Source organism: Micrasema longulum, unplaced genomic scaffold (assembly GCF_059751315.1).
Source record: "Micrasema longulum isolate JH-2025_06_02 unplaced genomic scaffold, ASM5975131v1 h1tg000524l, whole genome shotgun sequence".
Lineage (NCBI taxonomy): Eukaryota > Metazoa > Arthropoda > Insecta > Trichoptera > Brachycentridae > Micrasema > Micrasema longulum.
In genome coordinates, this window is record NW_028277721.1 from 33,231 (window position 1) to 50,082 (window position 16,852).

Here is a 16,852-nt window from a genome sequence, read left to right on the forward strand (position 1 = left end):
TCTAGCTACACAATGGCACAAGTCCAATAAATTTACCTCATCAAACTCCTAGATTGTGCGCGAGTGATTTGTAGTCGAGGAATCTACTTATCTTGACAAGCACACACATATTGTGCTTGTCAAGATAAGATAGAGTGATCTAATGTCCAAACTGTAGAAACTTGATTTCTCCAAGAGTAAAACAGAAACTGGTACTTTTAATTAGCATTTATATTTGTACTTCGGTATGAAAGTATTATATGTGAAAATGAGTAATTTGCATCTTCTGTTGTCAGTCAAAATATTTTAAGGTCTATTTGTTAACATTAAAAATTATGAAACCGGGTAAAGGAGAAAATTATGTATTTTAAGATAATGTACACATTCTGCCTTCTTTGTACAGAAAATGGTAAAGATATACATATATTTTAATAATAATACTGACTTGTCCGCTATATATAAATTAATTTACATAATTGTATGGCGCTCATTATTCAGTCCATCCACTAAAGGGTCGCATAAGTTAAGCTGGAGTACAAATGAATGGTAACTGTTTATATTACTCAGGTAATAGATAGTGACATTATTACACATTTTAATGTTTTTAAACCTTTTCAAACTTCTGAAATTTAATTACATAGATTAAAAAAATATGCCGGGTTTGTTTTTCAATTTGTGCAAACAATTGAACTGTTCTTTCAATTATTTTTTTTCCATTCTGATTACATATTTAATAACTTCTTAACAGTCGTAAAAAAGTATTTTATGAAATCATTATATTTTGTAAGATTTCATTATAATGTATAACAAATATATTTGTATGGGAGAACACATCCTTTACAATCAAATGACATGATATGCATATGTTATTTTTATAAAAAAATTCACAGGCATAATACTTAAAATAAATAATCGAAAGAATAGAAATGGTACTTTTAGATGTACTGTAATAAATTCAAAAATATTTATACAGTGGTGCATTGGAATTCTAAATTAATCAGTTTCAAGGAATGTGTTCTAGTTCACAAATGTTCGTAATTCAGGATATTTTTTATGTTGAATAAATGAAGATATGGGTTGTGAAGCAGTGCGTAGCTGGCGCAGGCTAGGCGTCTTAAGTTCCAAGGCTTCACTGTATGTATACATAATATATTTGTAGCAAATCATTTAAGTTAAATACTTATATATTTTTATATTGCGTCAATGAAATGAATAGTATGATTTTATCATTTCATAATTAGCTCTTGAACTACGTTACCTTGTATATTTTTATTTAATTTGCAATATTGCAAACCGTTGCCTTATTCCCAAAAGTCACTTGGTGAAATTTTTGACAAAACTGAGTTAGAAGTCACAATCTACCTATTTTATCATGCTCTATCCAGTAAAGAAGTCAGTATGTTAAGTATCACCTTGATTATAGCTCTAATGTCACTGTCACTTAATGATTTCTGGCAGTAAGCCAACGAAACATAAAATTAGGATATTTATATTTCAGAAGAACATGACTTAAATCCCCACTGTCTTCATAATTAAAATATTTATTACTGGGTAATTACTCTGTGAATAACTGGGTGACTCCAAAATCAACAACTGCGAGTTACCCACTAAAATAAAAAAAAACATCCTCCATGAGTGCTACAAACAGACGAGTCATGCATTCAAATCATAATAATATTATTTTGCCCATTTGTAGCATTCACAGGGGAAGATATAAATATATGTGTTATAAGTAGGTAACTGAAAAATTGAGATTTTGAAGTTACCTAGTTGTACCCCATGATACAATCCATGAATAACTTTTGTGCTAAATACTATTGACAGAATATTACGCTCATAATGTTACATAGGTATGTATAATATATTTATGTATGTTACATCCAAGGAGAATCTTCTTAAGTAAATGTGAGCATTCATATATATAACCTTACTAAATTTGCATGTACATATTATGTTTATACACCAGTGGAAGAACAAGTTGCACTATGCCCCTAAATTAATTTTATTAATACATGAATCCGAGTATTCTTATTCTTAGTGGTGGAGGTCAGTGCTATGCAAGCTCCTGACGTCACTGCGACCTGTGAAGATCTATTGTGACGGGTCTCCGTGAATAGTTCTCGCCCTCCAAGCCCAGGTCTATAAAGAGCCTGGCTACTGAGTGGAAGGCGAGAATTTACATTTTGCTAAATCTCCCCCTCTGAGCCCAGATTCGTAAAGTATCGGGCTATTAGGCAAGGGGCGAGCTCTTTAACATCCTCAGGTTTAACCAGTGGTCCCCCGAGGATGAGATTCCTTTTATGATGCAAAGCATCACATCGACATATAATGTGTATAGGTGTTTCCTCATCTGCACTGCAGAACCTACTTCTAGAAGTTTCGGAAAGGTTTATTCTAGCAAGGTGTTTGTTCAATCTGCAGTGCCCTGTAAGGGCCCTAGTGATAACCCTCACTTGATTTCGGCTGAGCTTTATTAGGTCAAAAGCAAAACTTTGTGAATAAATGCAAGTAAATAAAACAATGTACACATTTGTAAGTACATAATGTTCACCATAATTCTGCAAACACTACTGTGAGATAGTATGGAGCAAATGAGATTTCTCTCTTTCACTGGAGTGCAAGGAACGTGCAGTTTCATCTACAAAAATGTACTTGTATTTACATTTAATTGTAAATTAAATGCAGATATGTATTTTTGTAAAATAGGTAATCACACAAAAATGCATTTAACCTAGCAAAAGAATCTTAACAATACATACGCTTTACTCCTTTCTTCTAAAATGGCACCTTAGCAATTTTCATTCAATGTTTTGTTCATTTGTCAAATTGACTTTTCAAATATTTTATTCCTAAGGAAATTTCTGATGAATCTCGCTTATCATCTTTCTGTATCAGTATTGTTTGTTTTCTTTTTTTACTTTATTTATTTAGTCCACAAAATTATTTTGTTCTACTGGTTTCAGGTTGACCGACCTATCTTCGGAACAAATATTAGTTATTATTTGGTCTGAAGGTGGGCACAAAATAATTTTAATATGTTTTACTGTGGTGTTAAAAATAATCATTGTATATAATATTTACATTTTTATGCAATATTTACAGCTTATTTCATGTGACGAAAATAAAGTTAAATGCATGATATTTTGAGGGGCTAAGCGCAACCGAGTTTTGCCACCGGAGTAATACTGTAAAGTATAAGCATGTATCGGTGTATGTTGTGTAAAATCAGAAAAGAACGTGGTTTTTATATAAATGTTACCAGCATTATAAGTGTACCTAATTGTAAGTGGCGATTGATGAGAATATTAAACTAGTCATGTGTTCATTGGTGTATTATTTATTACATTTTACATTGTAGTTACACACATAAAAATATGTCCCATAATAGAGTTGGATTATGTAGAGATAAAAAAGATAATATTTAAAATTTGAAATCCTGGTTTCAAATAGAATCATCATCATCATCATCTTATCTGCACCCAGTGGTGCATAGGGTACTAAATCAGTAGACTATATGCCGGGATAAAAATGATTAATTGCGCCTGTCATATATGGGCCCATTTTACACGTATCTGTCCAATCCACTCAGTCCGGTAAAATTAGGGTAGGGATTATTAAAAAAGGTTATGAACTGTATTTTAGGTGTAAATTTGGAGATCGAGGTAAGGTTTGAGCCCCGTCTCTGCTGTTTACCATGTGTTGAGGGATTTCTTCAAGTTGTTAGCCGTCTTGAATTCACCCTGCAAGGGAAAATAGAACGAAAACATGTTTGCAAACTACTATTGGGAACTCCAAGAAGATAAGCCAGCAATGAAATACAGGATAAATCTAATAAAAATATGTTTTGTAAATAAATCATGATGTTATTATGTACCTACATTATTCTCGAAGCCATCAATATCCAGAGTAAAGGTTTCACCCGTGAAGCAGAATGAGCAATAACCATTCGTAAAGAACCCACCCACAAAAATCCACCGAATAAAGACTGGATCCACAGTGTGCCGCATGCAAACGATGAACTCACAAAGCCTTTTCAGCGTACATGGGCAGCGATAGATGCCAGGATTAAAATCATTGCTCATTTTGCCCGGCAACTCCCTGGTCGGGCAAAATGGATAAAGATCGTTTTTGAAAAAAATACGTTTTAACCATGCAAAAAAATATATTATAGAGGATTATTTTTTATTTTTTTGTTTTTAAAAACTTTTGTCATTTTAATGTCAAAATTTATCACAACATTTCTTTAAAAGATCGGATTTTATTTGAGTTAGCATATTCGTCTTACCTGTCTGTCGTTCCCTATTGTAGGTTACACAGTTTTACAGTTCCACAATATTACATTATATTTTTTAATATTGCCATTAAAACAACAGTGGTGATTCCTTTGTTTTCTATTCTATTTTGACAGACTTTCTATGTTATTGGTAATTTAAAAAAAAAAACAGCATTTGGTTTACAATATTTATTACAACAGCTAATGGCACCGTTTATACAAGTGTATATATACATAAAAACAACCCATAGTTTGATTCTATGATGCCTTTGACATAAAATTATTTACATCACAACAAAATCACAATGTCTTACAAAATAAAAACAAGCTTATAAACATTTTTTTTCTCCAATATTCTGAAAGTTTCTATGACATCTGTAAAAACATGGGTGAAAATTGGGATGTTTTTGTATACAGTACCTAGTTGAATGGTAATAATATGCATTGTATAAGCAATATGTAGTAATAAAAGTCAAGTAAAAAAAAATTGTACAATTTTCATTTAGGGGGCTGAACTAAAAATATTGTCATGTAAAAATCAGATTGACCAAGATAAGTTTTCATTTTTTGGTGATTAAATTTTTTTTATTTACATTTGAAATAAATTATGCTATTTTATTTTCAATATATAATTTTCTATATATTTTAACTAATATTAATTTGTGATAGTAAAAGGGAAATAGATAGAGAAAAATAAATTAAAAGCATAGTAATAAAATATATTTAGTAACTAGCAACGACTGCAGAGCGCTTGTCTCTATTTTTTCCTCTGGTGATAGTGCGGGCTTTAAAGTTGGCAGCATTCTGCAGATGCTAGAATAAAGTAAACACAAACACATTAGAAACTCGAGTCGGAGAACAAAGGGCGCTGTCGGCTGGGACGATACAAGTAATACTCTTACTCTAAGCAGCTTGTTGTTGTTTCTTATGACGACAGCATGCGTGGCGGGGATCAGGGTCGGCGGGGGCAGCAGTAGCGCAGCGCGCAGTGCGGGGGAGGTGGCCAGATGCAGCGGGAGACCGGCTCCGAGGACGGCTCCGAGGGCGGAGTACCGACGTCGAGCGCACCACCCTTCCACGTGCAAAGTCTCCCCCTTGATACGAACCACTATATCTTCAACATCTTCTTCCTATAAAACACGCATGATAAAATAAGATGTTCTAGTTTTGTTTTCCTTTTCACATATTGCGGTAATGGATAATTAACATACCTCTAAATATCGCAAGATATCACGGAAAGTAGCTCGTTGAGTTTTCCTGTCCTTTTTGGCTCTGAGAAATAAAATTGAAAAAAAACAATAAGTAGAAGCATCAGTTAACGTGCATTTTACCAATATTTTCGCACTATTTTGAAAATGAAAATTGTATGACAAGTTTTAGTACTAGAAATAATATACACAACAATCCCGTTCAACCGAATTTGATGAGACCGATGAGGTTTTGACGAAGTGAAAATTTGGTTAAACCGGAAAAATATGAACAAAGCGAAAATGTATGATATAGAATGAACAAAAATATGAAATTTTCTAAAAACATTCCTGCATGATGAAATTCAAAACTTAATCAAGGAAGTAACAAAATGTAATATTTTCTTCTGATTCATATGAGAAGAACGTTTCTTTGCAGCTATATGGTAAAACAAAAAGTATTTTGGTGATTCGGTTGATCCGGAAATTCGGTTAAACGGGACTGTTGTGCATTTGTAGTTTTATATTATAAAAATATATTTGTAAGTATGTTTTAAAATATCAGAACACCTCTACAAATGCCTGGGCACTGACAGCACACCTAGCGGCAGATTTGCTTAAAGATTTATTACACACCACTTAGAGTAATTTATTAATACATACATACATAGTTGCTAACCATAAACTGCAGTTCACCAACCTACTTGTACATGTTGCCGCCAAATAGTTAAATCGGCCACTCAACTGGGCGGCTAGGCTGTTCATTAAATGTCGGCATACAATTAAATGGCTAGGCCGTTCGTTGAACGTTTTTTTATTTATTCATACAAATATACATATGACAAAAAAATAATAACGTATCCCTAACTATATGAGGCCAAAGAGCCCTGTGTGGAGTTGGGATTCAATATAATGGAAAGTGGAAGCATGGATATTATTAAACAATACCAAAAATTAAAATATAAAATTAATACAAAAACATATACTTTAAAAAACACCTGGACAACACGCTTATTTGTATATGAATCTATGCAATATCTCACTGCAGTCTCCTGCAATGGTCTCTTCCTTTAGACAAAATCCAATCTTACACTACTGAAAATGGCTTTCCTTTTGGAGAACTTGATATGTTCATCCAGGACATTGAATACTCTTGGGGCCACAAAGGTGAAATTTCTCTGAGTGAAAGTCGAACGTGTTTTTGGTATTAAATAATTCAAATTACAGGAAAACCTCAAATGTTGCGAGTGTATTACCTGTACTTATGGGAGTCGGTGGCGAGCTGCTTCATATCTCGGACGAGATCGGGGAGATGGTCTTCCCCAAACATATCGGAGTGATCGCGGCCCAACTGGAAGGCCAAGGCCAAGCACTCTCCGGCTGCCAGGCGCACCTCGAGGGCAGGGGAGCTCAGCATACCCCCTAACTGCCGCAGTGACCTGTGTCAAACAAACTACATTTAAGACATTACATAAAATCGTCAGTACACGGATAAAGCCCCTAAATGCATTATTGTTTATACTGAGAAAAAAATATTTTGACTCACTCGTTTTTTTCCGGTCTTCCTCATTCATATTTTGGACATGATACTTAGCATACTCATGTGACCAGCTTAGTTCCTTTAAACTGTTTCAATAGATGTAATTTCAAAAAACTTTATCTGGTACTTGGAATAATTAATTTTCACCAGAAAACACAGTATGTATTTTTAGTGGGTTTTTATGAATGCTAACTTTGAAACTAAACCTCGGGGGATTTAGAAGACTTTATCAGTAAAATTGATAAAGCTCAAAAAATGGCATATAACTGCATTTTAACTTGTTTTCTCAAATTTTGTCATTTAGAGGGTTTTATTTATTTAAGTACAAAGAATGAGTACTTTGGCGAACTTATTGCTTAAAGCAATATCTTTAGAACGTAGTCCCTCCCTGTCTATGGATTATTAGATTTAATAGATTTGTATCGGATCTATGTGCGACCAACAGTACATCATGATTTGTTGGTTTGGTTAGTGTCAAATTATTTTTTAAAATTATTTTACAAATTTGAACAAACTATTCCCAAAAAAAAACAACACAATCTTGAAGCTGGTGTACTTTGCGTCATAAGAAAAGTAAAACATATGGGTTTCTATCAATAAAGACTAAAAAACCGTATCAAAATGCAGAGCACAGATTCTGCGTCTACCACCGGCCGAATAATGGCTGTAATGAACATGAAATTTTATTCAAAAGATGCTCAAGAAATTAAATATTTACTTCCGAAATTCTCTTCTTAAAATTAAAAAAAATGTACAGTTCCATAAAAATAGATTTCAAATAAAATATTCTGATTATTTTTTTTTAAATGATTATCGAAGGCATAATAATTTCACGATAATTTCAATTTATAAAAAATCATATTTATTTTCAAAACCAAAAATTTTAGTTATTATTATTATCTTCAAATCACTAGAATAAATTTTACTTAATACTTGGTCTTTAAATAAGAATTGATGTAACAAAGTTTGGTCTAAATATTAAAAGGCATAATCTGTCCGTTGAAAAGTAATTATATTTTAGTTATGTAAAACTTTTAAGCATATTTTTTATAAATAAGAATTGATGTAACAAAGTTTGGTCTAAATATTAAAAGGCATAATCTGTCCGTTGAAAAGTAATTATATTTTAGTTATGTAAAACTTTTAAGCATATTTTTTAACATAAATATCTTTAAAAAATATTGTTTTTATTTATACGCGTTTTTTTTTATTTAAATTGCGTGATTTTGAAAATGCATTGTTTTAAAATGGCAAAATCGTATGATTTCTTCATTTTTCGTGTATTTTACAAGACTACAGCTACAGCCTGAAGTATTCCACAATAATTGTGCATCAAATTTAAAAAATAAGGCAAAACAGTAATACTTACGGGGCGAAAGAAGTGGATCCACCGAGCCACATGCAAACATCTCCGGGGGCGGCTAGGGACAGCAGGAGGGCCCAAGCGGCTAATGCCCCACTGTGAAGACCCTCTAACTCCGCACTCACACTGGTCTTCACACTTCCATCGCCCTTCAATCATATTGTCATTTTAATAACAGTTTTTATTCATTCGTATGAAAGGAGTTAAATAAACAGAAAGAAAAAGTGCTATTGTTTGGTTTAATTAAACCAAAATCACCAATAGGTAATTGACATATCGCGAGCTTAAAGTCAAAATGGCCACAAATCGAAAACTCCAAAATTTCATTCTGTTGCAAAATAGATAAAAAAACGCATCTAATGATACTAAAAACATGAATATAAAAAGTAAGATTGTAAAATAAAGCAAAAAAACTCATGTTAAAACTTTGATTAGCTCTACTGAAAAGTCACATTTCAATTTGTGGCCCTTTTGAATTTAAGCAGCGATATACAGTGAAAGTACCGCTTACAGTACCAGAAGTAAAATTTTTCAAATTTTCATTTTGTTTTGAATTATTTCGCCTTCATTAAATTACAGTTTTTTAATCTGCAGATTTATTGAATTCGGTCATTGTTGTGGGTAATTTTTATCTTATGGTAATGTCAGCTGATAATTTTCAACAAGACAGAAAACACAATAGATAAAATCACCTTTAGGTAACTTCCACTGAAGATTGTTTCAAACTGTCGCATCATCTCAAAAACAAACCCCATGTCATCTTCGCCCATGAATGTAATCATGGCCAAGGCTGTTACGCACTGAAAACCAAACAAAATTTACATATACTTAAGAAAAACATAGCATGATATTGAATAATTTGAATAATAAGATAATAAAGATACAGTTTTATAATACCTTAGTTCGAGTGCTAGCGTTGACAGATTTGTCAAGGGCAAGAGCAAGGAGAACCGGCTTCAGGGTCTTGTTGAGTTCCTCGCAAAAATCAGAGGCGGCAAACTGAAATAGTCCAATCATTTTAACAACCATTAACTTCTACCGTGAGACAGTTGGAATAAACTAGCAATTTTTCTTTTTTTTCCAGAAAAAATAAATATTTGCGTTCTTATGATTTACCCAAATATTTCAATTTGGGGGTTCCCATGTTCTAATAGTGAGTTATAAATAACTCACTATTAGAACATGGGAACCAAGTTGTGGTAGATCGGGGTGGAAACCTCGGACCTCTGATCCGCGAGTCCCCGACACTAGCCACGGGACCGCAACCCGGTTATGATGAATAGACCTTTTGTTTTATTTCGCTAGAAGACAAAATTTTCAATTGTTTGGGACCAATTTGGTATTTGTGGGTTATTTTATGGAAGGGAAGCCTTTATACGATTGATACTAATAATAAATCAACAAAAACCTGTATTATTGCCGTACAATTCATGTTTATTCCATCAAATAAGTTTAATTTTAGTGACATAGATATATTTAAAACTTACATTAAATATCATTCAAAAGGACAACAGGAATTCGCTCCGAAACAAACAAACTAGAAGCAAACTGTCAAACTAAAAACAAAATATTCTGTGTAATACTGAATATTAATTTAAGCAGCAGACAGAAGACATATTGAGGGATACCAGTAAATAGAAAAAAAAAACTACACATTTTAATTTCGGTAAGTACAGGAGTAAAAAATATCCTAAAATTTGTGAATGAATGGGACTGAACAGGCTGAAAGGGGCACTATGAATAATTTAGTAAATTAATTATAAAACAACCAAAATACATTTTGTTTTTACATTAATCCTTAAACATGAGTGACTAAGATAAAGACACCTATAAGTAATATAAGGTTGAATATAACTTATGCCCCTCAGGGTGTAATGGTCAGCGCATTTGCCTAGCACACAAGAGGCATCAGGTTCAATTTACAATATATTTATTAAAAAAGGTGGTTTTACACTAAAATATTCCCTGAACTGGCACCTGAAGCGTAATACTGTAAGCTTTACGCACCATTAGGTGCGGATAGGAAATGACAATGATGGAATATAACCTGTACAGCCACGAGGGAAGCGAGGTCGGCAGCGGCGGCTTGCTCGTCAGGCTTGCCGCGCTTGAGGCAACGCTCGATGTGGTCGGTGATGGTGAGGCGGTGCGTGGCGAGCGAGCCGGGGGCCCAGCGCGAGCGCAGTGCACTAGTGGCCCCCACAAGGCAACGCACGCGCCCTGCGCCTGACTTCTGCCCCATACCGTCCACTGCCGTCGCCAGCGCATCCTCCAAGCGATCTGCATCTTTCAAAACTTCTTCACCTCCCTCCTCTGCAAACATAATATACATCTTAAGGCTTATATCTAATTAAACCTCCTTGATTCGATTCCATAGGATCCAAACTCACAATAGGCAATATAAATCAAAGATCGTGTAACAAAATTAATAATAGCAAGAAAAAGTACTGCATTTAAAAAAAAGGTTTAAAAAGAAATTAAATACTTATTAGGTTTTCATCAAAACTGGTTGCTTTATCTTTGTTGCGGGTCATCTCTATCTCATATCTTTGTTAGATCAACGGACCAAGAGTCCCTCACTAGGGACTGTGACGAGTCTCAATGGAGCCGAACGGCCCTCACAGGAGCTTCTATTACCTAAATTAGAATAGAAACCTCGGCATGTGTAAGCAAAGTGCTGCCCCTCAATTAAAACTCATATTTGTTACGTTCGAGGGTGGTATTCGCGATACAGAGACATATAGAATTAGGTATTTCAAGAAACAAAAAATAAACTCCATTTGTTTTGTCCAATATGTTAAAAGCAGAAAGGTCCACACTTTACAGCAGTTGGGGAGCGAGATGAGGAGGCCTTATATGTGGCGGGAGAGAAACGCAAAGAGCGGGTCTTCCTTTCGCCGATACTACTACTACTACTTTTGTCTATTTCGACAAAAGCATAACAATCATAAAATTTTCATTTTTCTCTAACTTTAAATAAATAAGATATAAAAAAATTAAGGTAGAAACTTTTGTTTTTGACTGAATTTTTTTAGTTAATTTTTAACTTTTTAACTAATTTTATTTACTGTATTATTAAAAACGCATATTTAAAAAAAAATTATGTACTACAAAAAATATGATGAATGGTTACCTCCATCATCTTGCAAGCTACGGTTGTCTGACAGAGCAGACATTTCAGAACCTTCATTCCCAGATTCATCATCTGAAGTGGAGATTTGGTTGGCCTCTGATTTCTTCTCATCTGCAAAATTAAATACCAATACTATATTCCTCAGCAATTTACTTTTTGTGTACGATTGGGGCAAATTGTGGGCTCATAAATTAACATTTATGATAAAAACAGCCAACACGGTACTACAGCGTTGAAAAAAAAAAACATTATTTGTATTTTTTTTTTTTAATTCCTAAATTTGGGTGTATGTATATGAGTCAATCATTTTTTAGAAACATGCTTTTGGATATTCTATAAATACTAAAATATTATTCTTCTATCAAATGTAAGTTCTTGGTAATTTTATTTCTACTCGTTTACCAGGTTTGGCACGTAAAATTATTGGGCCACTGAGCAAATACTAAATTCAATAAGTATTCGAATGCAACAAAAAATTTCAACCAAAAATATTATTATATTTCAATTTTACAAAACTTGCCTAGACCTGACAGTAAGAAAAGAAATGAAAAACTATTTATTCAAGTACAAATTTATATAAAAACAGTAAAGTAGGCAACGATTTTATGAATACATTTCTTTGAGCTTAAAATTATTTTAAATAATAAAATATTTTTGAAATTCCCTTCAAATATTGCCAGCTTATTAAGCCCTGGTAATTCACACTTGATAGAAATCACTTTGTAGAGGTGCTGAGAGAATTATAATAAAACGTTTATGTTAAATGAATATTTTTGTCATAGAAATAAGTTTCAGATAATTATAGTTGCAATTAGTCATTATTGTATTAATGTATTTAATGAGCACAGTAGAATTAGGAAAAATACATCGACGCGGCACTGGAAAAAAAAATTATGGCTACAAACCATCCGATCTTGGGAATCACTGTGATTTTATAATATTCATCACATTTTTTTTTTAATTTATAAAAAATACAGTATATTGTTCATTGGATCATATTTAAAACATTTCCGTATTCACACGAAACATTGCTGTGAAATATCACCATTTTACGGTTTTTAACTTCAAATTTCAACCTCGTGCACGGCAACCAAACGCACTAACCACTATAACACAAATTGGACATAAAATATGTTCTAAAAAAACAAAATAATAATAATTGAATAAAACATCATTTGCACAGAAAAGTAACGCTCCATGTGCAAGCTATGCATCTGTGTGAATACTGTGATGGCCTCAACATGGGCTTTTAACTACTTGTTAATGAATGAATTCCAAAACTGAAAATAATTCATATTCAAATTTAGAAAAAAAATGTAAATGTCAAGCTGCTCTTTTATCAGCAGGAGTGCACTTAATGTAGGAATATGATTTTCAAAAATGCATTTATGTCAGTTAATATTATTTTAGCATTACCGAAAATCATTTTTTTAGTAAATGCATTTTTGTCGAATGCAGCCCTAGGGTGGTATTCTGAACGCAAAAACGCCCGTCGAAAACGAATTTTTAACGCGTATTTACGTACTAAATACACACAAACAAAGTTATCTCTTCATGAGCAATTCCATTCAGAATACCAGGCATTGTAGGTTGATGAATAATACATTTACGCTCCTAACTTTTTTCTACTTATCAGATTGAAAATTTGAAGAGCTATAAATATACCCATGGCAAAACTTATCATTTTGTAAAAAAAATGCACGTAAATCGGTTCAGTAGTATAATATATATTCAGTAATATTAGTCTTTCAAGGACACATATAAACATCACCTTTTAATTTAGAAGAAGTTAGATTTCTTAATTTTACCATAAACGATTTTTTGTTACATATTGAGAATGCGTTTTAAAAATTATTTTTTCTATCTAACTATACTCCGAGATATTTTATTTTATCCACAAAATTTATGGCTTTATTATCAATATCAACATATATTTTGATTACATATATTTTTCTTCCAATACTAATAACTTTTCTTTGTGCAATATTAATTTTGATTTATTCATTTATAACCATTCCTAATTATCTCATGAGATGAAAACAAGTACATCATCCACAAATAGTTTGCAAATGAAGTTCCATATTTTGACGAGGCCAAGGGAGCTAGATTCACCAAATCAAATTTATGTAATCAAGTATCTCTTTTTTAAATTAAAAAAAAATATGCTAGACCCCAAATTCTGTATTTTTCAATCTATTTTCATGTCTAGATGTATGTATACATAATGACTGTATTATTTGAATATATTGTATCACAATACCAATACAATGTCATTTTTTTTCACTCTATATGAAAATGTATTTGGAAATAAGCCAAGTTGGACCTGTGTACTGACGTACCGAGATCAACTCGCACCAATGAATGAACAAAGGGTACAAAACATTTATTTAGGAACCTAAAAAGCAATTAAGGAATAAAATAAATAATTATTTATGACGACATAACATCATTTAATCATGGAAATAATAATATTTTTAGTATTACAATTAGCTTAAACATTATCTTGGTCGAAATTATTGACAACAATGTTATATAAGACCATTATGTATTTAGAATCAATGAACAAACAAATGATATAATCAAAAATATTATCATATTGCAATGATAATAGTACTGCCACCTAAATAGCTAATTATGTATCCTAATCAATGAAAATTATTACAATTTGCAATGATGGTACTAAAACAAAGCACCGTAACAAATATGAAGATAAATAAAATAAGTAATACATGACGTGACACAGCTACCATATGGGGATAATGGCAGACCTCAATAACCTTGAAGAGAGACAAGGCCGTTTACTTGGAAAATGACATGCGCTACTAACGTGAGAGATTAAAATAGAAGTATTTATTAGAAAATAATTTTATCCGTAATCAAAATTTACATAAAAATTCACAAGTTACACATTAATATCAGATACAACCCACATTATAATTCCTCTTTCGGAATAGTGTATATAGAATCCATCACGCAACATTCAATTTTATTAAAGTAAACATTTATTTACGATTTTAAAAAAAACTTACCATGCTTTCCTTTTCTTTTCCCTTTAGGCATAATTGATGGAAGATATAAAACACAAAACGTATGAATTAAATAAATTTGGTATCACTACAAAAAAAATCACAATCAAGAGGGTGAGAACTTTAATATATTAGTTTTTGACACTTTTTTCAAACAGCAGCATGAAACAGTTACAGCAACATCAATAATTGAAATGAGTGTAAAATGATTTAACATGTTTAATTTCCCTAGCAAGCACACACGACTTTTGCCATAGAAATGGGTTGCTATTTGCGATTGAGAAATCACAGACAATGACATGAGACACAACAAAGAAGTAAATACATCATAAATAATAGACAATTATTAATCTTTTCGATACAGCGTGACAGCGCAACAATTAGGCATTTTATTTATATTATTTATTTATTTAAATGTACAATACAGCACTACTGCCAATTACAGTGTAGGTATCTTCAAAAAACATGATAAAAAAAGCACAGTAGATTATTAATGTCTATGCAAACAATAGTAAATAAAGACAAGTCACTAAATACACATTATGATACATAGTAAAAGAGGAAGAGTCTGAAACTGGTAATCCCGGCATGGAGCAGATTAACAAATATATAAGTAAATTATGATTCCAGGCGTTACTTGAATTCATTTCGGCATATGAAGATTTTTAATACATTATAACAGCGTTTTTCAACCTGTGGGTCGCAACCCCCTGGGGGGTCGTAAAGCTTTGCTAGGGGGGTCACGGATCCAAGTTGTCGCCAGCTAACTTTCTACTCGTAAAAGGGTCGCGTAACCATAAAGGTTGAAAAACACTGCATTAAAAATAAACATAGTATCATACAAATGGTATCTATGGAGATGTACCAATTAACAAAACGGTTCACCTACAGCAGCGAGACTTATTTCTGGAATCTCCGAGTTCAGTCATCATATCACTCCGCAGATAACACTGGCTACGTTTTCGAATATGAACTTTGTTGGTTTATTGCACAACTCTGCTTTGGAATATCTGAAAGAACTTTGCATTCCACATGAACTAGCCCACGTCTTACGCACAGATCAGCTACATATACGGCGATAAGAAGATACATTATACCTATGCGCGTGCATACAGCGCATTAAATTGGGTGACCGCGCTTAGCTGTCTTATTTCATGCAAAAAGTGCCCTCCCAGCAGAAATGCGAAACTGTGAGGGGTGAAAAGGGGTGTTTCGGAAAATTTCAAAACCTCCCCCGCTCTTAATCATTTGAATTGATTCGTAGCATGCGATCACAAAGTGAATTATATTACTGAAAAGTTGTACTTGTATTTTAAATCAATATTCATTTTATGTCATTGGAAAGCACCCCTGAGGATATTACGAAAATTATACTATTTAAGTTATCCATATAAATAATAATATTGGTATGACCATACTAGGACCTGAAAAAAATATATTAAATATAAAATTGACACTAATACCGTAGAAAAACTGATTTTAAAAAATATTTAAGGGTACCTACTTTGAGATTTGGATTTTTGATTTGTGTTGATTGAAACTTTATTAAATGTACATGAATTTATATAATTTAGCGGCTAAATTGGCAAATCTTTGATTCGCTGATGAAATTGTCCTCTGTCAATATGGAGGAAAAAATAATATCAACAGGCCTCAAAAACCAATTTAATAAAGTAGGACTGAAGCCAAACATTGATAACACGAAAGTCATATCTGAAACAAGTTCAGTACGGCCCAAAAAGATGAATGGTCAGGATATCGGCAGAGTCGAATCATACATATACTTAGGTCACACCGTTAAATCAGGAAAATATAATTTGGAAGCTGAATTAGAAAGGAGAAGAGAACTAGGGTGAGCCGCATTCAGCAAACTATCAAATATTCTGAAATCTAGAAGCATCCCAATACACCTGAAAAAAAAGTGTTCTATGGGTTTGAAACAAAACCTATTAATAAAATAATCCTTAAGGTAAAGCAAAGAGCGACGGAAAGACTAATATTAAATACATCGCTCAGGGATCGCAAGACGGATCAGCGGATCAGTTAGAGAAAGTACCAAAATTACGGATGTGGGAAAAAGAATTGCGGACCTGGAGTGGAATTGACGGGTTATGATTCTCGAATGTCAGATGGCAGATGGGCAAAAAAGTAATGACCCGTGGGCCCGGAAGCCCGAGACCAGATGGTCCGACAAAATCAAAAGAGTTGCAGGTCTAAAGAGGGAAAGAGTGACAGCTGGCAAAGAATTGTGGAAGTCTACATGGGAGGCCTGTGTTCAACACTGGACTCAAAAAGGCTGAGTCACACTAAGTAATAAGTAAGCGACCATATTTAGGCAAAACTAATTGACA

The 16,852-nt window shown here is 32.9% G+C and overlaps 1 protein-coding gene and 1 long non-coding RNA gene across 2 annotated transcripts; both read right to left on the reverse strand.

The window, feature by feature from the left end:
- Positions 1-482: 482 nt before the first annotated feature.
- On the reverse strand, positions 483-1,323 carry LOC148280854 (uncharacterized). Its single transcript, XR_015822484.1, has 2 exons — positions 1,238-1,323; positions 483-601 (listed from the first exon to the last, which is right to left on the reverse strand). It is a non-coding gene; the product is annotated as an uncharacterized LOC148280854 (long non-coding RNA).
- Positions 1,324-4,426: 3,103 nt separating this feature from the next.
- On the reverse strand, positions 4,427-14,780 carry Ifrd1 (Interferon-related developmental regulator 1). The gene is made up of 10 exons (XM_088227678.1): positions 14,505-14,780; positions 11,476-11,586; positions 10,390-10,655; positions 9,240-9,341; positions 9,035-9,142; positions 8,349-8,491; positions 6,696-6,878; positions 5,464-5,524; positions 5,155-5,382; positions 4,427-5,065 (listed from the first exon to the last, which is right to left on the reverse strand). The coding sequence occupies exons 1-10, from the start codon at positions 14,533-14,535 to the stop codon at positions 4,976-4,978; spliced, it is 1,323 nt and encodes a 440-aa protein (XP_088083804.1). The 5' UTR covers positions 14,536-14,780; the 3' UTR covers positions 4,427-4,975.
- Positions 14,781-16,852: the final 2,072 nt, after the last annotated feature.